At 36.2% G+C, this 27,518-nt stretch overlaps 2 protein-coding genes across 3 annotated transcripts; both read right to left on the reverse strand.

Moving 5' to 3' along the window:
• Positions 1–582: 582 nt before the first annotated feature.
• LOC137725506 (uncharacterized) lies at positions 583–5,778 on the reverse strand. 2 transcript variants are annotated; one of them, XM_068464220.1, is made up of 16 exons: positions 5,288–5,778; positions 4,778–4,873; positions 4,543–4,659; positions 4,240–4,275; positions 3,916–4,026; positions 3,639–3,722; positions 3,446–3,564; positions 3,112–3,213; positions 2,659–2,775; positions 2,499–2,564; positions 1,951–2,017; positions 1,757–1,810; positions 1,480–1,575; positions 1,285–1,305; positions 1,130–1,165; positions 587–998 (listed from the first exon to the last, which is right to left on the reverse strand). In XM_068464220.1, the coding sequence occupies exons 2-16, from the start codon at positions 4,835–4,837 to the stop codon at positions 852–854; spliced, it is 1,233 nt and encodes a 410-aa protein (XP_068320321.1). In that variant the 5' UTR covers positions 4,838–4,873; positions 5,288–5,778; the 3' UTR covers positions 587–851. The 2 variants fall into 2 exon arrangements, with proteins under 2 accessions (XP_068320322.1, XP_068320321.1); XM_068464221.1 differs by lacking the exon at positions 4,778–4,873 and having other exon boundaries at positions 583–998; positions 4,543–4,724; positions 5,288–5,432.
• A 16,820-nt stretch (positions 5,779–22,598) lies between these two features.
• LOC137721905 (uncharacterized) lies at positions 22,599–25,497 on the reverse strand. The gene is made up of 5 exons (XM_068460930.1): positions 25,345–25,497; positions 24,573–24,622; positions 24,330–24,407; positions 23,558–24,170; positions 22,599–23,255 (listed from the first exon to the last, which is right to left on the reverse strand). The coding sequence occupies exons 1-5, from the start codon at positions 25,495–25,497 to the stop codon at positions 22,722–22,724; spliced, it is 1,428 nt and encodes a 475-aa protein (XP_068317031.1). The 3' UTR covers positions 22,599–22,721.
• Between the last annotated feature and the right edge of the window lie 2,021 nt (positions 25,498–27,518).

The following is a 27,518-nucleotide window of genomic DNA, read 5'->3' on the forward strand; positions in this document are numbered from 1 at the left end:
ATACCCCTTCATGTTATTGTTAGCTGTTGCTTTGGTTATAACAAATTTTATTGTTTATATTTCCTAAAATTGGTGTCACCCTCCAATAAATAATAAAAAAATTAGGCAAGCGTCGCATGCCACGGCCAATGGCAAGCATCTCTGTTTTGTTTTGCGAGTTTTTACTCTTGGTTTTTCCTAATGCACTTACCGTTTTGTTTCCATCTCACCCGATTCTCTTTTAATGTGCTCAAGCTAAAACAAATTGAATTACGATAAATTCAGATAAAAACGAGAGTTTGAAAATCAATTCCTTACTTTCTTTGTCATTTGTACTAACCGACAACTTAGAAATTCTTATTTGTACGAAGGCACCAGCTGTAAAGATTTGGACTTTATTATTTGCACGGATACGCGTCAATGCGCTGTTCATGCGCTTCCAGAAGGATTTATTGTCTCTTTTTTCAATTACAACTATTCATTTTTTTCTTTGATTTTTGAAAATTCGAAAACTTTGAATCCAGAAATCATACGAATTTGACGTGAAAATAGAATGTCGATTGTCGACTAACGCCCTCCCCTTCCTCCTTCATCCGAACTTGAATACAGTAAATTCACTGTCATCTTCAAAGAATATTTGGCACCAAAACCTATAAAACTTTGTATAGCAAAGAAAATGAAAGGAACAAAAAACGCGGCCGGAACAAGACACAGGTGGGGAGGCAAAATCTGAATTGCAAGGAACAAAACTTGTGAAGAATTCAAATAATGAATTAATTACGGGTTCAATGAAACGCTACACAAACTATGGGGGTATAGACGAGACCGAGCGCCTCTGAATGAAGCTGCGTCTACGCTGTTGGATTTGTAAGTTAAGAGCTCAACTGGTTGTTGCGTCTACGCTGTTTCCTGCGTTTTAGGCTGCTTTTAAATGGATCAATCCAGTTCAAGTCCTCTTCTACTGCGTTATTCCACCGCTCTTTGAAGGTTGTATACTCCCGTGTAGACTGCCTCCTAATCTGCACATGCAAAAACCAATACGTCGGTAAATAAAGCATCACTCATATATTGAGGGTAATACGTTGAGAGGATTGGCGGTTTTGCATGATAACTTTGGCATCTATACTACATATTGGACAGCAGGTCTCACCTCAATTCGCATGTCATGCCCAGGAGCAGCTCTTTTCTGTATATCATTAAGAAAGAAAGAAGACAAGATCAAATTTAGAATGCTAGTAATTGTCGAATCTTGTAATGGGGAAAACGAAGAAGACAGAGATGGCTATTGCTTGTTGTGAAGTTTACCTTACTCTTCTTCTCAGGAACCTGGAAATAGGGAAAGGAAATATGGGAAATGTTAATAGTGAAAGAACAAGTGAAAAAAACTTAGCCGCCGATAAACATCAAATATGCATGTGCAAGAGATGTTTATGGTCTAACACTTGCAAGCACCAGAATTTCCTTCTCTAGCAGACAAGGAATAGGCAGAGATTAACTAACCTTGTTTGTCGACGAACCACCTTCTCCCAAAGTTTGTATTCCCTTATGAACAATATATTCACTATCAACAACTCCGACTTTCTTGGTACGGTCTCCCTGAAAAATGTGACATTCTAGTTATGGCCAACTGAATTTTATATAAACTGACTCGGGATTATTGATTTGAATAAGCAATAGTCAAGCAAAGGTAAGAAACCTAAGCAATTTCTAGCAACCTAAACTCAAGCAACCTAATGAGGAAATCGATCCTAACAAGAACCAGGAAAGTAATTCTTACCTGTGCACAATACCCAAGTTTCATGTCCAGACCCCATCCATGTACAAGATCATTCTGAACAAAAAGAAAGCTGCTCCATGAGGATTTAATAAAGATAATTTTCAAAAAAGTATTACGCCTAAATTATGCAAGATTAAGGCTTTCTTCAACAATATATTATAGTAGACGTGAACAGACTAAGATACAACGGCTACCTGTATAAGATGCCAAGTACAATGCCAGGCAGCTCTTGAAAAAACCGGAGCCATGCCTTCCACAAACCTGCATTTGTAAAATTAAGTGGCTAAGCAACAAGTCCTACGCTCCATTCTAGAAAATTATAAACTATATCCCAAAAAATCAACTGATTAGGATTCTTGCAATTCAGAAATCAGATGACTCCTGGGAATGTTTTGTCTTAATTGTTAACTTTTCTTCGCCCAGAATGACAATCGACAAAAGACAGTGTTAGACTATTGAATAAATGTTAGCCCACATCCTAACATTTGATCCTAAATTCAAGTTCTGGTATCCACCTCCCAGTGCAAAGTTGAATTACACACATATGAGAGTCTCTCAGAATATAGAATAATTGTCAGCTCTCACCTTAACGTATTTTCGAAGCAGTGGTAAACCAAGAAAACATACGAGGCAGGTCAGACCTCACAACTACTCATCACACAGATATAAACAGCCAACAAATTCTTCAAACGCTTAAGGAATAACTGTGTCTAGTATACAGTAAACCAGTATGACAACTCACCCGGTGCATGGTGGTCCCTGACTTGCTTCTGTACACTTTGTGCTGCCTCTGGTGTCATAGACTCTTCTGCGAAGAGTGAAAATTTTGTATTAAGGTAACACGTACTCAGAAAAGTAAACAAATAGACTTTAAGAGAGTTGTTTTGAAACCACCATTTCACCTATGAAACTTCTTTTTCTTAGCACGAATCGTAATTCTATGATGTATATCTGTTGAATTTGGATGCAAAGCTGGCTGAGAAATCTCCAGTCCCGCTTCTTTTACAATTTCAAGGTATCTGGGAAACAATACAAAAATTTAAGCTACCGGCTATCGCATCATATATGATCCAGATAAATAGCATGAAAATAAAACCATATGTTGCTTATGGGATCAAATTAAAGCATTTAGACAAAATAAACCCTCTTAAAAAAATTTCGGACAAGTTAACTAATTAAAATAATTTCAAACAGATAATCTTCTGAATTATAGTCCTAAAAAAGATATTTCAGTACAAGCAAATGCAATGAACTTACATTTAATTGATATGCCCTCACTCTAGTGTAATTACGAATAACTAACTAAAAAAACTGTCCTAATCAGAGTGTGTGTTGCATAAAACGTCCTAAATTACCTTCCTGGATGAAAATTCTCAACCCCCAAATCCTCATCCCAAAGGAATACGTAATCATAAATGGACACAATATCTGGATGTAGAAAGCGTTTGGCAAACCACCTGAAAATAAACCATAAAATCTAGGATGAAGGAAAGAGAAATGAGAAACGGAACAAAAAATAGGAACAGCACTAGTAGGAACTGCCCCTTTGATAAATGCAACTGTGAGATTTTCAGAAGAAGACAATTTGCATGTTTTTCATATCAAGATCAAACGAGCACATTGCAGGCAGAATGTATATTATATATTCAAGCTAGATAATTAGAATCATGAACGGAACTATTAACTTACCACTTTGTTTGGTTTTGGGCAACTATGTGTATGGCCTCGTTACTCCACTCAAGATCCCACCACCCATCAACATTCCCATCATAATGGAATAGGATAATGGTAAAATTTTCTGGAAGAAACTGAAATGGATAAAATTAGGCTAGTGTCACTTGATGTCTTTTGGAACATAACAAGAGAAAAATGTATTACTCACCTTTCCCACAATAGCATCAACACTATCCTTTTGCTTAATACCAACCGGAATAGCCAGCAAGTTACGGTTGCTGTAACCACCGACCTGAATCAGAATAACCACCCAAAATCACAAAGAGTGTCCCAAGTCCAGTTCATAATGAACAAACTTTAGTTTACACATTGCCGTCTATCAGTAAATGAGCAATCATCTATCAACTTTCTATTACTGAGGATAAGTTGACATGCAAGAAATAACTTTTAAGGCAATGTTAAGCACGAGAGGATCAGAATCTTACCTTTAACCTTGAACTACTTGTCAACCATAGAGGCCTTTGCTCTAAATCCGACCTAGGTTGTATAATGCCACGTGGTAAACTGTCCAACTTTCTCGAAGTCACAAAAATTTCCTGAGGCAAGTATCAGAAGAACCTCAGGATATAACGAAGGAAGAAACATCCTCACAATGGATGATTCAATCATACAAGAGTTTCATATCGGACAGGTAATCTCAGTATTTTGGAAATCAACGGAGGAGTGCTACTGAAGCCTTACTTTAAGGTATTATAGAAAGGCAAGAAAATATTAACTTGTCAACATGGACACAAGGATCGAAGCACTACCTTCACTGTGTCAAAGGGATTCCACTTCGCGTCCATCTAATACACGAAAGGGCAAATGACAATCAGTAGACTGATCACCAGGACAACGAAAACAGTACTTATAGAATTATCATGATATCAAATACCTGGAAATATCTCAAATTATCACTATTATGAATACTTAGGGTCAAACTCAAACAAAAATCAATACTAATGCTACTACCACTATACTTTGAGTTCTCTTTGAACCCAAGAAAAATCATTTCAATCAGCGAATCAAATGGAGTAAAATTGTTATCACAATTCTTGTGTGTAAGATGGTACCTCTGTCTGCTGATAAGCTTGATACTGATAGTTGGTGGTTCTATACACAACGAATAACATTACTGTACATACAACTCCCATAAATGACAGCTGCTTCATCTTCATTCCGCTTTTACCCTGCACCGGCATCGTACATTGAGATGGGTTACTCAATAGAACACAACCTTTTGGCTCCAATTTACCTTAATACAATAACAAAAACAAACAAAAAAGGGTAAGAAATTTTGGATCATACCCCATCAGAAAAAGAATTCTTTTTCTTGAACATCCATATCCATGAGTTTGGTGACTTCATGGACAACCAAGTTTTCTACTTTATTTTCATAAGAAGCTGCACCAAACAGAAGCCAATATTATTTGTAATTCCAACCAAATGCCACCAAGAACAATATCCCCCTGAATTATATATATATATATATATATATATATATATCCACAAAATTACCAAAATCCAAGTTTGAGAGCTCATCCTATATATAAATCTAATAAAAGAAAAAATGCAGAACCCATCAAAGTTTGAAGAAATTTATTAATGGAAACAAATAAAGTTATGTTCTTTTTAAACTTTTCCATCATTGGGAAAACCTCTACATAGAAATGAACCTTATTAGATCTTAATTAGGCAAAAAACAATACAAACCCACATACAGAAAGTCAATTTTCTTATTCCATTTTTTTTGCAGAAACAATTGAAGAATCTTGAAGCTGATCAATCACCGAAGAGAACCCAAAAGAGAAAACTCACCATGGAAACAATAAAAGCTCAGGCCTTCCTCTGTGAATCTCCAAAAGAAAGCAAAACAAGAAGCAGAGATTTGATGAAAGATCAAGCCTTGACGACCGTCCGATTCACCAGCTGAGGATAGAAGAGAAAGAAAAGCCAGCCACTCTCACTAAAGTGCAAGCCCAACCCAGAATCAATGAAGACCGTAGGATTTGGTAAAATGCAAGAACAATCTTTGCAGAGAGAGAAAGTAGAGAGAGAGAGAGAGAGAAACAGTTGAGGGGAGAGAGAGTCGAGAGGCGGACTTCAAGGGGGAGTCAGCTACTGGTGATGTACAGATGTACTAGCGAGCTGTTGCATGCGCAGAGGACGAATCACAAATCCATTGAAATCGTGACAAAATTATGAAAAGAGAAATAAAATCGGGTCCTTTATTTTTCGGTTCTGATCTTCCGCGCCGACGAGTGACACTGCAGTAATCAGACACACGCGAACCCTCCGACCTCCGTGTCTGTTTTTTGTTTCGTAACTCCTAAATATCATGTTCCAAATCCCTTTTTATATCCCGTGAGATCTCAGACCAGACTTATTTTTTTATTTTTGCTTTTATTTTTAATTTTTTTTATTGATTTTTATAAAATTAGATTTTTTTTTTTCGAAAACGACAAGGACCTGTGACTGTGAAGCGTCTACGTTCCCCGTCTACGTTCCCCAAAACACTTAGAACACGTCTTAGGACTTTTCATGTGGGGCCTTTTTGCCATTTTATTGCCCACAGGTTCAAATTTATAAACTGAATCTGTTTTTTTATTTATTTATTAGTTTTATGTGATGTTTGGGGTTGGAAAAGTTATATAACCAATCGAGCTATTTTTTTAAACTTGCTTTTTTCGCTTATATGTTGTCATGTGGACTTCGCTATTGTTTAAAACTTAATATTTCATTAGTTGAAAAACTGTTTATTTAATTTTTACATACGTCCCCCTTTTCATTAATCTTCAATTGTAATTTCACTATCATACTTTTATGTTTTTTTTTTTTTTTTTTTTTGAGCTGAGGATAATAATTATGATTTCTTTTTTGAACAAACTAGCTAAGGATAATGATGATGGTTTCTTTTTTAAGCTAGGAATTTGGTTGAGAAACTTAAAACACTCATGTAATGTTAACGATTTTGGAAGTTCGACACTTTTTTTGTCTGTTAATTTTGGGAGTTGTGTGACTCTTTGCAAATTCTCTGTCACCTCATGTTTTTGACACAATATTTTATAATATTGGCACATAAATTTACTTGAATATGTGAGGTGACAAAGTGTCTAAAGAAACTCACATTACCCATTACTTGTGATTAAGGAGACTCTCAAAAGTATGATTATTTATGAATTATCTATCGGTTCATGTTTTAGGCGCAATATTTTACAATATTAAGACGGGAATTTACTTTAATCTATGATTAATGGGTGATAGTGGCATAGGACAGTTACATAGGCGAATTTATGCATATTTGAAACCTACCACTTTTGTTTCCAAAAATAAAAAATAAAAACCTACCCCTTTTTTGTCTTTTTGGGTCTACAAACTTAGACGTGTATATAATTACCTAAATTTCACACAAATAATTTTTATAATTCTGACAATATTTCAAACTTAATCAGTTAAGAAGTTCATAAGGTTGAGGCTTATTTTGTCAAATTTGTTGTGTTTCACTAAACGAAAAACTAGTTGGTAAAAAGTCCGCTCACAGTCCATAATTTTGGTTTGTTTTGTAAAATATACGAGAGCATGGACCATTAGGGCAAAAGTCTCACTTTCCATTGCCAAACCGCTCTCAGATGTTTTGTAAAATACACCAACTCCAACTTCTATACATGGAGATTGTTGGAGTTGGTGTAGAAATTAGAAGCGCTGGACCAATCAGCCTCTTCCACCTTACCCCCTCAAAAGCCGGACTTCCAACTATTCCTTTTGGAAAAGAATTCTGCCAGAATCGTTTTTCTGAAGATTTGCGAGATTTCGTGATCATAATCATGATCGTTTATTGTATATAATGTGATCAGTTTTTGTTAAGTATTATTTATATTTAATTTTAAACTTTAAATTTTAAATTATTTCTAATCGTACGATACACGATAAGCTTGTGGTCTCTTTTAATAGTTAAAAGTGTATCAAACTGCGAGCAATTAACCGACTTGGTTGCGAATTACCTTTTCAGCCACGGTATGTTTAATTACTCTTTTTTTTTATTCTCTCAATAATTACCATTGCCATGGTGCCGTAGTCATATTACTTCGAGTAATGTGTCGATTTTAAATTATAATTCAAGTGAAAATTAAGCTTTAAACTACAAAAATCGGTCTTTAAATTAATTAAAATCTACTAAATACATTCCTAATATTACATTTAAAACTGTTTTAATCAATTTTCGTTAGTCTAAGTCACATGAGTTGAAGGTGATGCAATTTGAGAGTAGATTAATAGTTTACATTTTGAAGAGTAGATTGATAATTTTTTATGAGGCTGATGATTTTTTTTTTAAAATGTACGAAGTTAACTTTGGAGGGTAAATTAAAAAAAATCAATATGCAACGTTAAAGACCTATAGGTAAAAAAAAATGACAGTACTACTCTTTAAAATGTGTTACATGTATATCACCTCATTTAAGTTGACAAAAAAATTATATAGAATAGCTTTGAATATAATAGAGGAGATGAAATTAGCAGTTTTCATTGAATTTAAGGACTTTTTTTTACCGAAAAATTAGTTTAAGTACTTAATTTTCACTTACGTGATATGTGAAATCCCGTTCCCGGATTACACTGTTATAATCTATGTTTTGTATTATTGAGATTTTATATTATTTTTCGAGAAAGTATACTAATTTATTTGAAACTAGATTTCAATTAAACTAGTGATGAAGAGTGAAGTTTGGAAAATTATTATTTACTTGTGGACCTTTTGGAGTCACAAGTAACATTTTCGAATAGATCACGAACCCACGAACGCATATGCAAAAGTCGTTTGCAAATCCGAATTAAACGGTATAGGTACGAACGTTTGAAATTGTGAACTATAGATTGTGGGAATTATTTAATTCCCGCGTGTGGGTTAAAGGTTAAGTTAGTTTAATAAAAAGGGAACCAATCAGATTTTGAAGAAAGAGGAAAACAGCCCAATCAGAGGAGGGCAAGGAGGGGGAAAGGGAGAGACCCGAGTTGGGTCATTTTTGACCTGCGAAACTCCAATTTTGACCCGGCCATATCTCCTTCATCCGAACTCCGTTTTGGGTGATCTTGATGTCCATGGAAAGCCCTTGATGAGCCTTACATTTTTGTAGTGTTAGATTTCCCAATTTCTTTCCCATTTTTCCATTTCGAAGCCACAAACCCACGGGTGTTCGGCGGCTTTATCCCTTTTCCCGGCGGCTCCGGCAAGTTTCACCATCCATGACCACCACCAAAAGACTCCCTTCAACCCCAGGAACAAAGCCCAAGCGGTGTTGGAGGCGTCGGAGTCGATTGGAAGCTGAATTCGAAGCACACCCACCTTAGGGTTCTGGCGGTTCATGGCCAGTTTGAGGTGTTTTCCAGCCAAATTGGCCTTGGCCATAGGTATAAAGTTTACTCTACTTATTGAGATCTTCGTTCCTGTAAATTTTGGTAATTTTTGGAAATAGTTGGATTTTTCCGATGAGTCGGGATGGCCAACCGCCACCCACAACGACGCGTGCTGCAGCGTGTGGCCAGGGGACCATCAATGTCATTCTTAGGCTAAATTAGATGTCTTTAGCTCAGTTTTGGTAATTGTATGACATAAGTTGATGGTTGGAACCTAAATTCTCTACGATACGTTAATTGGTAAAAGTGTGAATCGACGATCCGACCGTTGGAACGTCACCAAACTTTAACATATGTAATATGGTTATTATCTTAATTTCTTATATTAGTATCATTTGCGAATATGAATTGGTATTATAATTATGATTTCTATTGAAATGTGAATCTTATATATTTAGCCATAGACCTATGCTAATTAACTATGATTTGGCTTGTGTATTGATGTTGTGATATATATATATATATATATGTGTGTGTGTGTGTGTGTGTGATTAACTTTTTAATAATGTGAATGATAATTATGATGAATGTTATAACAATTATGAGATCTAAATATTGTTTGATAATTATTTGGATATGCTTGCCAACTGAATACCTATGTGAACTTGACATTACTACCTAGCATGAGATGAAGATGGAAGTCAGTAGATGAGTTGGGTGCTTTATTAGATTTTTAGTAGAAGTAGTAATTAAGGGAATTCCTTGTGTTGTGCTCCATATAGTTGGATGCTAGTTGATATGTGGAATCAATAGCAGGTATGCGTATAATTATGTTTAATGTGTGATGATGAGATTGCACCACGTAGTTGTGGTACATGGATAGTCCTGCTTGGTATATTCGTGATGAGGGACCATATGTATTCTGGGGTGATCATGCTTGGTATATCCGCTATAGGTGATCACTGTCTACACAAAGAGTTTATGCCTATGGTCTTGCTTGGTATATCCGCGATGGGGGACCATACGAACTCTAGAGGTGATGATGATTGGTTGTACATGGTACATTTTTAGGCGATCACATTTGGTTTGGTTTCGTTGAGTGGTCCGGAACTCGAGGTTGTTGAATTTCGTGGAGTGGCCTAAAATCCCATTGTTTGGAGAAGTAGGCTTGGCCTAATTATGTAACTCTAGCCTTAGTTTTATATATATATTTATTTATTTATTTATTTATGTCAATGGTTTCGAGAGTCTTGTGAATTGAGTTAGAAAAGATGTTGAACGTTTGAGTGACTCCTTCGGGATTTTTCATGATTCGATTATGATTTCATAAGATATGAATTTAGAAGATATGGGAATGATTGTTATTACTTTGATGAAATCAATTAATTAATGTGGCTAGAGAATGATTTTGTGTTTCGTCGGTTCGTAAATATGATGTATGTTGTGAATTGTGATATCATGATGAGACATAATGATTTATATGTTGGATGGGAGAGAAATCATGTTTTCATGGGGGTTGGTTATGTAGCCTGAGTCCAGGAATTACATGCTGTCAGGTTATAATAAATGATTGAGGAATGCTATGCTTTTCTGCTTGAACTTAGTAGAATAAACGTCTGGTTTTGTGGAAATGAACTACGAATTGATTGATCCCTATTTGAGGGTACGTAGGCAGTCTAACAAGGAGGTTATATGCAGCCATAAGGTAAATGAAAAATTTCTTTGCAATTTGATTCTCGAATTGCGATTGCCATATTCCTGAGACGGGGTATGTGAGTTATACGAGTATTTGAGTGACGTCATGTGTTGATCCTAGACGTATGTCGGGATTTGCGTGACATGATAATTCATTAACTAAATCGACAAGTTACTCTTTACATTTAACCCATTTGGCTAGTTATTTGTTGCATTTTAGTAGTTTAACTCCAAAAATACAATTTAGTAATGTTCTTTTTTATTCATAGGTATCATTTTGAAAACTTCAAGTTTAACTTATTTAGATCACAATTTTATTATCTAATTATTATGACTTTCTGATAAGATAACTTAATTTAAATCATCCACAACTTAAAATAAATAATTATTATGTGAAAAATAGCTAGTTTAATTCTAACTTTTCTTATCCAATAAGTCAATCAAGAAATAAAAAAGTGAGATGGGTTAAGGACAATATTTAAGTAAACTATTAATTAACTAATTTATTTATTTGTAAAAAAGTTTGGTGAGAATTACATCTTACTTACCAAGCCTTTTCTTTTGTTGGCAGTTTGCCCTTCTATTGTTCGGACTAGGGATGGGCAACGGTTATAGCGGGCGAGTAACCGCAGTTATTTACCTATAACCATTTAAGTTTTTACCCGCATAAGTGTTTACCCGTTGGGTATTTACATAAACTGGTATACACATACCCATAACCATTTATAAACGGTTAACCACACACATAACCGCATACCCATTTACCCATAACCGCATACCCGTTTACCTTTTTTTTTTTAGGGTGTGCTATCCACACACCCCTTGATAATTTATGTCTGTTAATCTTCTTCAATTCATCCGATCCGACGGTCGAAAATTAAAAAGGTGTGTGAGAAGTAAGATGGGGTGTGTGGATATCACACCCTTTTTTTTTAACCCCTCTACCTACTTTTTTTAACAACTTGAAATTTTAAAAGAAATTTGTCATAATTTTCTTTTTTCTAACTATTAAATATCTTTATAAGTACATTTAACATGTATTTTTATATTAACAGCAATATTATTTATGAATATATGCGATGTCTCCCAATTATTTGACGGTCAATCTATTACAAGAATAATGCATGGTTGTAGGTTAATTAATAATCTTGTATACATATATATATATATATATGTAAGTACGCATTAGTATGCTAATAAGCTACTTTGATAAATATTTGGATTTTTATTTAGAAACATATGTTCATCGATCCAAGCCATTTAATCGATTTCTAATTTTGGGGTCAAATATTTATTGAAAACTCGAGGCCAATTAAATATATATATATATATATATATATAGGTACGCATCATCTGATAATAACATGTTTCTAAATGCTCAAGGTAATCATTATCTTGAATTGGTCAAAACTCCAAAACAAAATTGTTGAACATTTTAATGCTTTAACACATTCAATCACATTTATTAAATATTAGCCCGTTCTATCAACTATATTTTTCTCTCAAGTGAGGCATATATATATAAATATAAATATAAATATATATATATATATATATATATATATATATATTTTTATATGGCCCTTTATAACCAAATATATCTCGGGATACTAAACCTAGTTAGAAACTAATTTTTTTTTTTTAGTTTTACATATATTAAAATAAACGGTTAAATGGGATACTAAACCTAGTTAGAAACTAATTTTTTTTTTTTTTATAGTTTTACATATATTAAAATAAACGGTTAAATAGGTATCCGTTTATAACCGCGGGTAATAGCCGTAACCGCCCATTTAAATTTCATGGGTAAATGGTTATACCCATAACCGTTTATTTATCTAAATGGTTACCCATAACCGTAACCGTCAAATTTAAATGGGCAGATAACCACGGTTACCCATAACCAATGGGTATTTGCCCATCCCTAGTGAGGATCCTCATGACTAAGCCCATCAGGCCGTTGAAATTTTATTCAACGGTTACAATTATTATAACTTTTAGAGGAGCCCCCTATTTGTAGTCGTTGGATAAAATTTCAACGACCTGATGGCCTTGGTCAGGAGAATCCTCACCCTTTGCTCAGGAGAGGATCCTGATCCAAATGTTTTGATATGGGTCTAATGTATTGCACAATCATAGGTAGGGTCTAATAAGTAGAACAATTAAAGTATCCATAATTTGAAAACAAAATTGCATCGACTGTCGTTGAATGTTTTATCATGACTCTTCCAGAATTAACATGAAACTTTAAGTTACACATCAAATCTCATCATTTCATAAAAAACTCTCATCTTTTTTAGTGTAAAATATATCGTTGTATTAAAATTAAAAAAAAGTTACTCATCAAATCTCATCGTTTCATCAAAAACTCTATTTGACTCCTGTTTTGAATTTTCCTCGCAATTCCTGCAAGTTAGCATCCAAATTTGAATTTGAATTCGCATGAAACTATGAGAACTACAAGTAATTTTACATGTTTTCGTTAAGTCGTTTACAACAATAAGCTTCATTTTTGCTAGTATTTGTTACATGATTCGCGAGCATTATACATTGATTGTCTTATGTAAGTAATTGCTCAAGAGGCTTTTGACATTGATTGTGTTAGCTTCGGAGGATTTTAACATTACCAAGATGGAGGACTACATCTTACTGTTAGAATCATGTAAAATTACTTATTCCACCATGATAGGTAGTTATAATATGATAGGTAGTTTAGCTTGTACAAGTACTTATATGGCAGGTAGTTCAGACTGTAAAAGTACTTATATAATAGCTAGTTTAGATTATAAAAGATTAGTTGAAATTTAAGTTTATGCCGACTTTATACTATGATAGGTAGTTTAGCTTGTACAAGTACTTATATGACATGTTGTTTAGACTGTAAAAGTACTTATATGATAGGTAATTTAGATTGTAAAAGATCAGCTGAAATATGGGTTTATGCCGACTAATAGGGTACCTGAGTTGAAAAAAAAAAAAAAATAGAAAAATAATACAACTAATAGCGAGGCTCCCCAAAGAGATTTATAGGTGTCCGAAATTTTGGAAATGTCCTAAATTAATTTTTGGAAATATGTGGTGCAAATAGAATGACTCTAACTTTGGCTTATATCACACAATTTTTTGTGAAAAAAAAAAATTGAAATTTTTAGCTTTAAGAAATATTTTGCGCTGGAGTTAAGGAAAATATTGCAAAATCTTTGGATATGATCCTACCGATTATTAGGTCCCGAAACTATTTTTTATTGATTCTTAAAGTGAGAAAATAGAAAAATATATTTAAATTTAGGTTTTAAATTATTGATGACAAGTGTTTAAAAATGAATTATAATATATTTTGCACGGAAAAAATATATTTTGAAAAACATGAATATGATAGTTTATTGTTATGGTAAGAGAAATAAAAGAAACATTAACAAAATAAAAAATAAAAATAAAAAAAGTGAAAAAAAATTTGAAAAAGGAAGGATCGGTATGAAGGTAGCGACTGTTTTATGAATTAGTCGCTAACTTTCTAGCGAGTATCGTGAATAAGAATAGCTAGCAAAGTACCGATCGTATCATTTTTTTTTTTTTTCCATTGAATAGCTATAGTAGAGTAAAATAGTAATCACAATGTAAAGTATCAACCCAACAACAAAAAGTGCTGACACATAGAGTCCTATTCATGGACCTAAATAAAGAAATAACTAAAAATTGGGCTAATCTAATTGTTAGGCCATAAAATTGGGAAATGGGTCATTTCCCGATCTCTTCCACCAAATTCACCCAATCACCTAATTCGGACCCTTAAAATTTAGTCCAACGGCTAAAGTTATTATAAATTTCAAAGGGTCCCCCTGTTTGTAGCCGTTTGATCAAATTTCAAAGACCTTGATTGATTGATTGAGTGTATTTGGTGGAAGGGATCCAGAGAGGATCTCTTTCCATAAAATTGGACCTATTTCAAGTTAGTTTATTTACACATAACAGATTTGTAAGGAAAAAGTTATTTTAAACCACATATTAATGAAACTCTTTTTGTCAACTATAAGAGGGTGAAAAAACATTTTTGTCTTCTATCACAAAATAAAATTATGGACAATAAAGAAATTTGCACAAACAAAATTTTACAGTTGTTTTTAAAAGTATCATCTACATGTAATCCTAACAAATCACCTACAAGAACTTCGGATTTTTACGGGTGTATTGTTTTATGAAACTTCGAATTTCTATGTCACTTATTTTCAAAACTTCAAGTTCGAGTTTAAGTACGAACCCTAGGTTCATGATACCTGCAAACAAACACAATATACATATGTAGTGAACGGGAATAGCTTCGGGGCCTATGTGTGAAAAGAATGAGTGACGACCCAAAATATAGGGATGTCATGGCTTGCAGGCCCAAAAGAGTGGTTGTTGGTACGCATTATTTGATAATAACATGTTTCTAAATGCTCAAGGTAATCATTATCTTGAATTGGTCAAAGCTTCAAAATACTCCAAAACAAAACTGTCGAACACTCTAATGTTTTAGCACATTCAATCACATATATTAAATATTAGCCTATTCTATCAACTATATTTTTCTCTCAAGTGAGGCATATATATATATATATATATATATATATATTATACGACCCCTTAACCAAATATATCTTGGGATACTAAACCTAGTTAGAAACTATTTTTTATTTTTTTTAGTTTTCCATATATTAAAATAAACGGTTAAATGGGTACCCGTTTATAATCGCAGGTAATACCCATAACTGTCCATTTAAAATTCACGGGTAAACGGTTATACCCATGAGCGTTTATTTATCTAAACGGTTACTCATAACCGTAACCCTCAAATTTAAATGGGCGGATAATCGCGGTTACCCATAACAAATGGGTATTTGCCCATCCCTAGTTTGGACGGATCAGTGTTCTAAAAATCAATACATGCAGCTGTTAGGCGTTAGGCAGCCCATTGCCATTGCAGTCATTGGACGAATAAAAAAACTCGTTCAGCAACAACTATTGGGGATCTAGGTGGGCCAGCGGCATTCGGCGAACCACAACCTAGCCAATCTTTTTTGTAAGTCCCTCCTCGATGTTTGACTAATGCCTAACGTCTTTAGAACATTTTTTCAGCTATGTGACAAAAATCTCAATCACATTGACTTAGAGAAGGGGATGGGAAGTACTAAATTTATTAGATGAGTTTTAAAAACCCTAAAGCTTACCAAGTCTAGCATTCGACCTATCGTTTTTAAATTTAGGGTTTTTATCACAAATGATCTTTGAAATTGACCCACCCCATCAAGATGATCCCTGAACTTGAAAATCGGTCAATGTAGTCCTTGAAAATGGGTGTCGCAAATCAATGTAGTCATTCCGTTACAATTTCGTTAAAAATTCTGTTATGTGCTGATATGTCACATAAGTAGGTCGCACAAACATAATTAAATATTACAATGGAATTAAAAATATTTAAATAATAAGAAATAATTTTTTTATGTCAAAATTAAAATTAAAATTGAAAAAAAAAAAAAAAAAAAATCTCCTATCGTATTTTTCGAATAGGCTTGGCTCCCTGCCCACTGCATTTTTGGCACTCGACCCATTCAAACATAATCAGCGCCACCTGACCACCCAATCGAATTACCACGATAAAAACCCAGTTGAACCAAACCATCTTCTCTGTTTCTGACTCCAGTGTCGTTGACACCCACATTCTCCCCACTGTCTCCTCCGATCTACTGCCACACCCAAGGTCTAGATTGACGGCCCCACACCAATCTTTCCAACGAGTAGCAGCAGATTTCCCCCCAACTGATCCCTTCCACCAAGTCCACCCATTCAGGCCATTGATGTCACATCCCGGCCCGGGAGGGACCACTTCCCGGGCCCGCTCCACCACCTTAGCACGATATTGTCCGCTTTGGGCTTACCATTCCCTCACGGTTTTGTTTTTGGGAACTCACGAGCAACTTCCCAGTGGGTCACCCATCATGGGATTGCTCTAGCCCCCTTCTCGCTTAACTTCGGAGTTCCTACGGAACCCGAAGACAGTGAGCTCCCAAAAGGCCTCGTGCTAGGTAAGGATGGGAATATACATTTAAGGATCACTTCCCTGGGCGATGTGGGATGTCATAATCCACCCCCCTTAGGGGCCCGACGTCCTCGTCGGCACACACACGGCCAGGGTTAGGCTCTGATACCAAATTGTCACATCCCGGCCCGGGGGGGACCACTTCCCGGGCCCGCTCCACCACCTTAGCACGATATTGTCCGCTTTGGGCTTACTATTCCCTCACGGTTTTGTTTTTGGGAACTCACGAGCAACTTCCCAGTGGGTCACTCATCATGGGATTGTTCTAGCCCCCTTCTCGCTTAACTTCGGAGTTCCTACAGAACCCGAAGACAGTGAGCTCTCAAAAGGCCTCGTGCTAGGTAAGGATGAGAATATACATTTAAGGATCACTTCCCTGGGCGATGTGGGATGTCATAATCCACCCCCCTTAGGGGCCCGACGTCCTCGTCGGCACACACACGGCCAGGGTTAGGCTCTGATACCAAATTGTCACATCCCGGCCCGGGGGGGACCACTTCCCGGGCCCGCTCCACCACCTTAGCACGATATTGTCCGCTTTGGGCTTACCATTCCCTCACGGTTTTGTTTTTGGGAACTCACGAGCAACTTCCCAGTGGGTCACCCATCATGGGATTGTTCTAGCCCCCTTCTCGCTTAACTTCGGAGTTCCTACAGAACCCGAAGACAGTGAGCTCCCAAAAGGCCTCGTGCTAGGTAAGGATGGGAATATACATTTAAGGATCACTTCCCTGGGCGATGTGGGATGTCATAATCCACCCCCCTTAGGGGCCCAACGTCCTCGTCGGCACACACACGGCCAGGGTTAGGCTCTGATACCAAATTGTCACATCCCGGCCCGGGGGGGACCACTTCCCGGGCCCGCTCCACCACCTTAGCACGATATTGTCCGCTTTGGGCTTACCATTCCCTCACGGTTTTGTTTTTGGGAACTCACGAGCAACTTCCCAGTGGGTCACCCATCATGGGATTGTTCTAGCCCCCTTCTCGCTTAACTTCAGAGTTCCTACAGAACCCGAAGACAGTGAGCTCCCAAAAGGCCTCGTGCTAGGTAAGGATGGGAATATACATTTAAGGATCACTTCCCTGGGCGATGTGGGATGTCACAATTGAAATTTGATCTAACGGCTACAAATAGGGATCCCTTTAAAAGTTATAATAACTTTAGCCGTTGGATCAAATTTCAATGGTGCGGATGGATGAACTGGTGGAAGGGATCTAGAAAGGATCATTTTCTGAGTATGGGATCATATAATGTATTAAAACAAATTAAAGTATAAATTAGAAGGAAAGTTAGATGCAAAAACGTTCAAGATGAAGAGATTTTTCAGTGTGTTTAGAATACGGGCACATGCGTCATATGTTATTATATTTATCTTCCACTTGTATAATAACGTACCACTTTGTGTTCCAAACACATTAAAACAATCTATATTCAAAATGAATGGTTGGAGTGGACACGTAGGTTAATTAACACCCAATGAAATATTTATCATATGATTGGACTTGATTGTGATGATGGCACAAGAGATATTTTATATTAGGGTAAATATCAGTTTACCACCCTCATGTTTTTTGGTTTTCAACATTTAGTACATCAAGTTTTTATCGTCCCAGAGTCATACCTAAAGTGTAAATTTTGGGACAGTCATACATCCGTTAGTCAAACTGTTGAGTCTTCAATTAACTGATGATGTAGTGCCCACGTGGACAATGACTGGGTGCCACGTGTCATTAAGGGTTCCACATAGATATTAAAAAAAAAAATTACAAAATTACAAAAAAAAAAAAAAAAAAAAAAATCGTTCTTCTCCTTCGAACATCTTCTTCTTCTCCCTCACTTCTTTAACCCTCATCTCTCTCCTCTTATGCACACCCTCTCTGCCATGGGAGATGAGCAAATTCGTACCCACCTTCTCCCTTGCACATTTTCCTTCCATTCTCTCTTCTGCAACCCGCATCTCTTCCCTCATTTCTCTCTTCTGCACCCGCACCACCCTTCATTCTCTCCTCTGCAACTCATACCCACGCTCCATTCTCTCATTTGCAACCTGTACCCACCCTCTCAGTTGCGAGGCCTCAGCAACCTCGTCCACGCACAAGGTTCCACCTTTATCCACTTCCCCGTTGCTGGGCAGCCACTTCGATACCTATAAAAAATGCGTGATTGAACTAGTTTTAAACGGCGAAATCCTCATGGCGGCTAGACTCGAAGAGACGCCGGTTGTGATAGTCGTTGACTTCAGAAGCAAGATCAACACTAGCACGATCGGGCTCTTACGTTCTCGCCTAGAATCTCCTCGGCGAGGGCGGTGTACTGCGACGGCGAGGGCTTAATGATGGCCGACGAAGGCTTCGAGCGGGAGAATTGGGTCTGGTATTTGTGGATGGGGACAAATGGTCGATATTGGGCTTCTGGTTGGATCCAAATACCCGAGACCTGACCTAGCATTTGTGAAATCCTCGGCAGTTCCCTGCGTGGAGGTTTGATTAGGTTAGTGAGGTAGTGGTGCAGTGTGCTCTTGGAAAGTGACGGGATGAATCTAGGAAACCCTAAGAAGCGATAGATGCCATTGCGGAGGTTGACGACGGTGAATCGGTGACGGGAAGTTTGAATTGAAAGGTGGGGTTACAGAACTGGAAGTGATTTGGGGAAAAAAATTGGGGATTGGGAAAAGGGCATGTGAAGAAAACTTGGAGGTGGTTTGCCAGAAAGAGAGAGAGTGAAAGCTCGCAAGTACGGATTTGCATATATGGGTGGAGGTCGAGAACGGAGGGACGATCGGGGGTTGAGGAATAACAGAATTTTTTTTTTGTAATTTTGTAATTTTTTTTAAATATCCACGTGGGACCCTTATTGACATGTGGCGTCCAGTCAATGTCCACATGAGCACCACGTCATCAGTTAACGGAAGACTTAACAGGTTGACTAACGGATGTATGAGATTGTTCCAAAATTTACACTTTAGGTATAACTCTGGGACGAAAAAAAACTTGATGTACTAAATGTTGAAAACCACAAAACATGAAGGTAGTAAACTGATATTTACCCTTTATATTAATAATACGATACTTTTTTTTATTGTGATAAGGACATTTTAAAGTAATATAATATAAGTTGACAATATTCTGTTCATATGGAATACAATGCAAGAGTGCAGCCAAAAATTTGCATAGGAGTAGGATGATATTTCTTGTATCATATCAAAAGATGTAAAGTGGTTTCAAATTCAATGGGTCGCCGTTTGGGGGCGGCTAAAGTGAGGTTCGGTTAATGTTTGCTTAGTAGGTTGGAGCCGTTGGCCTAATCTATGTGGGCGGTCTAAGAATTAGCATTAAAATGTTCTTTCCAAACCTACCCCTATGCTAGAACCCACTCTAGGTTTGTCTTGGTTAGTTATGTCCTCGATCCACTGGACATATTATATGGTACTAAAAATACATATAAATATTATAATATGTTATGACTAGTAACATCACGTGAATGTGTGATTACAACACCGAATAATTACTCACATAACATATATACTAAAAATTATTAAATAATGAAAAAATTTGAAGTGATTTTTCAAGATTTACTTGCACTTTTAATAAGAATTGATTTCAAAAATATTTTTTTTCAAAAAAATTTTCAATAATCATTGTAAAAACATTTAAGCAACCATTTTAGACGTTTTGTTGTTTGACTTTGAAGGCATATTCTATTGGAGTTTGTTTTTTCTTTCAATTTTTGTAAATCAAGATCTAGTGGAATTAATATCAGATAACTCATTCCAATAGAAGTAGACAACGTGTGGGGCGTATTTGCATGAAATATTAACATACGGGGGAGGTGCTTATGTTAGAAGTTTTTGTCGTCATTGATAATAAAAAATAAAATAAAAAATCACATGGATTTGGTTTCTTGGTGTATTTTTGTGTTTGGTAGTACTTAATTATTAATTAATTGATATAATAACAAAATATTATGGATTGGGGAGGTTGGACTTGGTGTGGTTTGGAAGCTGGAAGTCTGTTGGTGCAGCTGCTTAATTACGTATTAGTTTAATTTACCGCAATTAGTTTAGTTTCCCGCAACTAATAACGTGAAGGCATGGCTGGTGGATGGCTCCAAGAAAACGAACTAGTCAAAATATATAGGTTTTGGGAATCCTGGTCCTGCTTTCGACGTGGGTTTTTGTCCCACACGTGCCGCGCTCCCATGCAATGCGAGCTGTATGGTTTGAAACTTTCCAACAGGATCATTTCTTTTGACGAGGATAATAAGAATCTGTAAATCGTATCAATTCATCATATATTGTGTGGTCACTTTTTATCATGTACTGTTTGTATTTAATTTTAAAAAAAAATATTTTAAATAATTTATGACCGTACGATGTACGATGAATGAATATGATTTACGGATTCCCAGAATCCTCACACAAAAGATTCGAATTTTGAAACTTGGATCTGGATGACATCAATGGTGATCATTTGTAGGAACAGGTCACCTTCACGTGTACGTCTGTGTGTGTGTTTGTTGTTCCTATATCCTATTTATATCACGCAATTGGAATCAGTTTGGCATGATCATTCGTGTGTGGAAATTTGCTCAAAAGTTGCAAACCAACGTGTTGTCTGACATCCCTCAGAAAAAAAAAAAAAAAAAAAAAAAAACATGTTGTATGACATCGATGATTATTTAGTTTAATGACATTTCGTTTGGTTACTATAATTGAATATTCTAATATAAAACTCATAAAATTTAAAGTACTTTGAAAATAGGCACTTTTTGTTTTATTTGAGAGGATTATAAAAAAATTAAATGATAATGAAACTTATTATTTCGAGAATTGTTATTGGTACTTTAAAAATCTCATTTTACATTCCAAACTTTCTATATTTTAAAAGAAAAATACACTTATGAGGAGTGTAGAATAAGATTTTTGAAGTGCCAATAACATTTTCCATCCTTTTAATTATATTATTTTGGGAGAGACTAGAACGTATAAATTTATTTAATATGTATATATCTTCTAATCTTTATGTTGGACGCAACATTTTGAATTTTTCCCCAACAATCTTTCAAGTTATCAGTTCGAATTTAGTTAATCATCATTTGGTTTTAATTTGTTTGAGCTCAAATCTTAGGAACAAATTTGGTGAATAGGAAAAAAAAAACAACATTAATTGCATAAACGAAGTTAAATATGCATTACAAGGCCGCTTCTCTTCTTCTTTGTGTGTGTGTGTTTAGTATCCTAGGTCTATCCTCTCTGAGAAAAAAACTTGCGTCATATCGAGTGACATCCTAGGTCTCTCCTCTTTGAAAGAAAAACTTGCATCATATCGAGTGACTAGTTAGTCAAGTTGACTATTAATATTGAAAAGAATATCAATAATCAATTATTGATTATCGACGTGTTGTTCATATTACTGATACTATAGTATTGATAGGTGTCGATATTATATATCGTTTTGTTATGTTTGTAGGTGCAAGTCCATATAACAAGTATAATCTTATTGATTAGTTGATTAAGTGGTCGGACCCAAGTTATTTTTCCTCCCCACACATAAAATTAAGGATAGTGCTATTTATACATTCATTTTTACTTTCCACATATCCTTGTTATTGATATTCTTCAAGTTATTTGATCTGACGCACGGGCGGAGCCACATTAAGGGCTACCTTGGGCTGTAGCCCAAGTAGCTTTCGGTAGAAAATAAAATTTTACATGTAATTTTTACTGTTTTTCGAATGTAGCCCACCATATATTTAGTTATTGATTCGAACTCTCTCGGTTTAATTATATAATACAGTTTACAAACCATCTTCTGATGGCTTTCTAATTTAAGTTTACAACTGTATTGAAATATGTAAATCTACACTGAACCCAAATCTAGTCTTATAGCCATATAGAGCTGCTACAAGCCTGCAAGAGGATGCAAACCTAGAAGGGCACCATGTAGAGTAAACCTTTTCCATATGGGCCTATCCAAAACTAGAACGAATCCATCTACCAAACAAAGGAAAAGAAGGGAACCAGAAATTTTTGGACATTTTGCACAAAAAAAGAAACTTCCGTACACAAGACCCGCATATACTCTGAGCCTCTACACCCAATTTTCTGAATCAATTTACGGCTACTTCTACTTTGTACAACCTCTTTTCCTTCCCCTCGCCGGAGTTACATTTTGTTGACTACTTCTACGTCCAACTTTTCTTGGGTGACCGGAGGCTTTCTTTGTCACAGCGAAGGATTCAACCGAAGGAGAAGAATCAGCATTAGCATGACTGGCGTTCTTACTTCTGTTTGATGCCTTAGCAGCCACGTTTCCCGCATTGCTAGCCTTTCCTCTAAACTTCCGGTTGCCAGGGCGAGCACTCCGGGGTTTAACCGGTGTATTACACTCTAGTGCATTTGAGGAGAGGTTGGCAGAGGTAGCCTTGCTGCTAAAGTCCTTAAAATGCTGCCGCATTGTTTTTGTGGTGATGTCTCTGAGAAGCAAAGCGGATTTGTATTCACGAGTGTTCTTCGAGTAAAACACCAAGGCATTGTTTGCCAGCAGCAAAAGATCTCGAAAGAGTTCCTTAACTGACATGACAGAGCGATTGAAAATCCTCGATCTTATTGTGTCGAAATCCATGTGCCTACGGATCAATTTCTTATATCTTCGTCTCTTCTGTCACGAGATAGAGTGGATTGTTAGAGCTGTATACATTATGCCGAAGGCTTGTTTCATGCATTATATAATTTATTCTACATTATGCCGAAGCCCTTACTGAATCCGCAGATTCAAGTAATGGATATCTTTGAAAAGTGATCGACACGTATCCCTTTTCTCGAATACACATCTATGACTATTTGAATAGATCAAAGAATTAAAGAACATAAATAAACAGCAGTGTGAAGAAGTAGAAAAGAGGCGTACAAAAATTATTTTCTTATCTCTAAATCATAAACAAGCATGTAAAGTATGCATACCTGGCTATCAAGTCGATGACGAAAGACAGAGGCACTTTTATGCTCCGAAATTGAATTGAAAACATCCTGCAACTCGTCAATCCCATCCTTGGTCGAACCTCTATTGCAATCGCCTGCGCCTGACGATCCAAATTCCTCGCGACATTCGCTGGTTGAATTTTCTATACACCGCAAGGTAGTTACAGCATCAGCAGAATCCAAAAAGCCGCTCTCTCCAATGCTGCCTTCCTTGACATCCCTACTACAATTCTTCCTCTTTCGTTTACCGCGTCTCTTTCGTAGAGTCCCTCCTAGTCCTACATACAAAGTCCCTACCAACTTCTGGATGCCTGAGATTTTCTCAATTTCGGAAGAGTGCGAAGCTTCTCTTTTAGTCTCCGTTTCTTCGGCTGACACTGTCACCAGTATGTCGCATTCGGGCGAGCTGCTTGCCAATGCTTCACATGTAAAACTGCCGGCTGATGGCTCGTCCTTAAATGCCTCTTTAACAGATGGGTAATGTCCCTTTGATTTTCGATAAGCGACAGGTGATTCTGTCTGGCTGGAGTCGTAATTGTTGTAACCATCTTCTTCTTTCTCCGCCTTGAGAGATTTAAGCTTCGATTCCAATGACCTGTACTGCGGAGTGATAAAATCTTAACGCAAATGCAAGGAGACAGACCGGAGAAATGTAGAGCAAATTTTCTATTCATGGTCTTGATGATTAGAATATGAAAACATTAAATTGAGATCATTTTTGGAACATAAACATGTCAAAAAAGAAAGGGCTAACCCTATCGAGTCTTCGGATTGTTTCAGCGCTTGTCTCAACTCTTCCATTCGTTTCTTCCGCAAATCTTCAAACCAAGCCCTAAGGAGAAGATATTAAGCATAATAATATGATCATGTATAATCATATTAATCCACATATATACTTATATCTAATAAGTTTATACTTAGAAATTCACGGGCCAAAATCAAATAAAATAGAAATTCACGGGTCAAAATCATAAGTGCTTTTTGGTTCAGAACTTACTTAGAACCCGTGTATCGCTTTCGCAAGTCATGATATTTGGCTTTACAAACCTGGTGATAAGAAATACAGATGATATTAATTGGACGAGCACATAAATCTCTCCATTTTGCACTCTAATGAAAGTACCTGCATCCATTTTTCACCCTCAAGCAGAATATAAGTACAGCTTATCATGTTTAGCATTAGAAATCGATAATGTCTACATTGTACACAATGCAGCATTTATCGAATACATTTTTCTTTTTTCAAAAAGGACATTTTGTTGAGCACTATAGAGATAGAAATATTAGAACTCAGAATATATTTCAATATTAGATTTAGGTTTTATGGTGCACATTTAATTTAAATACAGTGATAGTTACAAATCTGATGAGTATATAGTATATACAAAACTCTAAAAAATTGACATGAGTTAGCTCAGTTGACAAAAACAACATATATACCCTTTGCACTCAAGTTCAAATCCGCTCTCATTAATTAGTTTAAAATATTACCCACACAACAAATGAAAAGGCAGCATAAAGTAAAACCAGAAAAGTGAAAACTATCCACAGGAGAAAAAATGAAAATTGAACGCAAAAGCAAAAACATAACAAGATGCATAAAGAATCGGACAATGGAATCGAAGATGAAGACCAATAATTCGATCCAACATAGCAACAGGAAATCAAAATACAATACAATAGAACATGTTAAAAAATGTTACTGCGTAAAAATGTAGTTAAAAATAACAGTAAACAATCAAATTCAAGAAGAAAAAAGACGGGAAAACCTCAGGCGTGAAAGTGTAGGGACAAACGGTTCTGGCTTGGAGCTCCTCCGCGACCTGGTTCCAGTTACGGGTCCCGTATCTTAGAATGGTCCCAGCCAACAGGAGCTCAACCCATGTCCCCCACCTGCTTCCTCCTATTACCTCCGCCGCCATCTTCACCCTCCACGTATACGCCCCTGATAATACCACCACCGCCGCCGCCGCCGCCTTCCCTTTTCTTATTATAGGTACCCCACCACCGGTTCACATTATCCTCACCGCCGCTCCTCCGATTATGAATTTCCAAAAAAGAAGAAAGAAACCCTATTGAATGGTCCGTACAAGAATTAAATGGCCACCTTTTGGGTATTTGGAAAACCGGTACTTGGAGATGTTTGGTTGGCTTGAAATTTCGGATGGACGAGGGGGAGAGAGAGAGAGAGAGAGAGAGAGGTGGTTTTGGAAGGTTTAGCTGGTATTGAAGGTGGTTTTTTTACTTTTTGTTTTAGGTTTTTCAATTATAGTAGGGTTGAGAAAAGGCGTTGACAGATTCTATTTTCTATTGAGGGTTTGACGAGAAAAAGCCCTAAAAAAACTAAACACAAGGTACCATAAATGGGAAAGGGATCCTCTCCGGATCCACCTTGTGGGGATCCTAGGATCCTCATATCTTAGCCGTTTATCGTTTATTATTCGGTCAATTTTCGTTAGATATTATTTGTATTTAATTTTAAATAAAAAATCAAATAATTTTTTACGTCACAATACACCATGAATGATTAAGATGTGAAGATCCCTAAGATCCTCACAAAGTGAATCCGAATGAGATCCAATCCCCCATAAATGGACTATACGAAAGATCACTACCAAAAATGGGAACAAATAAAATGAACAATGGAATTAGAATATTATTTTATTTTAATACAATTACACTAAATTTATTTAAAATACGGAGGGAAAGTTCAAACCTTAATTGGAGAAACTCCAACCATCCTAGCTAAATGTAAATTATCTAAGGTATAATATTATTCGTCATTATTGTTAATTTTGTTTTTGTACCACCAGCAATATGCTTTAGTAATAATATTCATCCTTTTCTTTTCTTTTCTTTTTTGTCAAATAATAGATATTGTTAGATTAACTAACTTTAAATAAAGCTTTTTTATATTTTATTTTCTTTTTTTTTTAAATCAATTCCTTCTACATATTTACCTTGAATTTGAGATATTCAAGCAACTATTTGTTTTGTAGTTAAACACTATCAAATGGGAGACCCCATTAGACCTCTCTCTAATTGGGGTAGATCATAGATGTTGATGGTTTACAGCCAAACATTTCTCTGAGGACGTGTAATTCAATCCAAAAAAACAAAAAAAAAAATCTTTTTCTTTGAATAATGCTTGGTAGACCAAAATGAGAAGTCAAATTTGATACCTATATAAAAGCGTAGCTTGATGCTTTTCACTTCTTAAAAATATTCAAGTTGGTACTGAACTCTTACTTAAATGTGCGCGACTAGAAATTTTAGAATTCATAAGACGGTTCAACCCGTGGCTAATATCCACCAAAGCCACATTACGTGGCTACTGAATAAAAAAGGCCCGTTTGGTAATTCGTGGCCACCGAATTCGTGGCTCATGCTGTGATGAGAACCATATATCAGCCCTTAGGTCATGAGTTTGGTATGAATGAAATTATCTACTCCTCTCATTATCTCTCTCTCTCTCTCTCTCTCTCTCTCTCTCTCTCTCTCTCTCTCTCTCTTCCTTCTTTTAACGGATCTGAATCGAGGTCCTTTTGGAGAAGCTCATCAGGATTAAGTAACGATCTCATTGCGTTTAAAAGGGGAATGGCAAAGACAACTTTGATCGACCTACCGAACGAGGTCAAGTTTGAAATTCTTCTGAGGTTACCCCAGAAGCACTTTTTCGCTTTCTGCGCTGCGGATGCCACGTTTACTTCATTCTGCTGCTAACTGTGGTGCTGCTGATGAACTTGATCAAGTACCTCAACTTGCTCAATCTTGCAGGGATTACAAAATATAGGAGGACGATACTGGCAAGTATGATTTGAAAGAAACTAAGCATGCTCTTCCCCTCACAAGATCGTTCAATGGTTACAAATGATGTTTGTTTTGTTTTCTGCATCTTGTTTGGCTTTAAAGAGAGTCATGTATACGGCGATCCATGCTTGAT

This window comes from Pyrus communis, chromosome 2 (assembly GCF_963583255.1).
Source record: "Pyrus communis chromosome 2, drPyrComm1.1, whole genome shotgun sequence".
In the NCBI taxonomy this organism is placed as follows: domain Eukaryota; kingdom Viridiplantae; phylum Streptophyta; class Magnoliopsida; order Rosales; family Rosaceae; genus Pyrus; species Pyrus communis.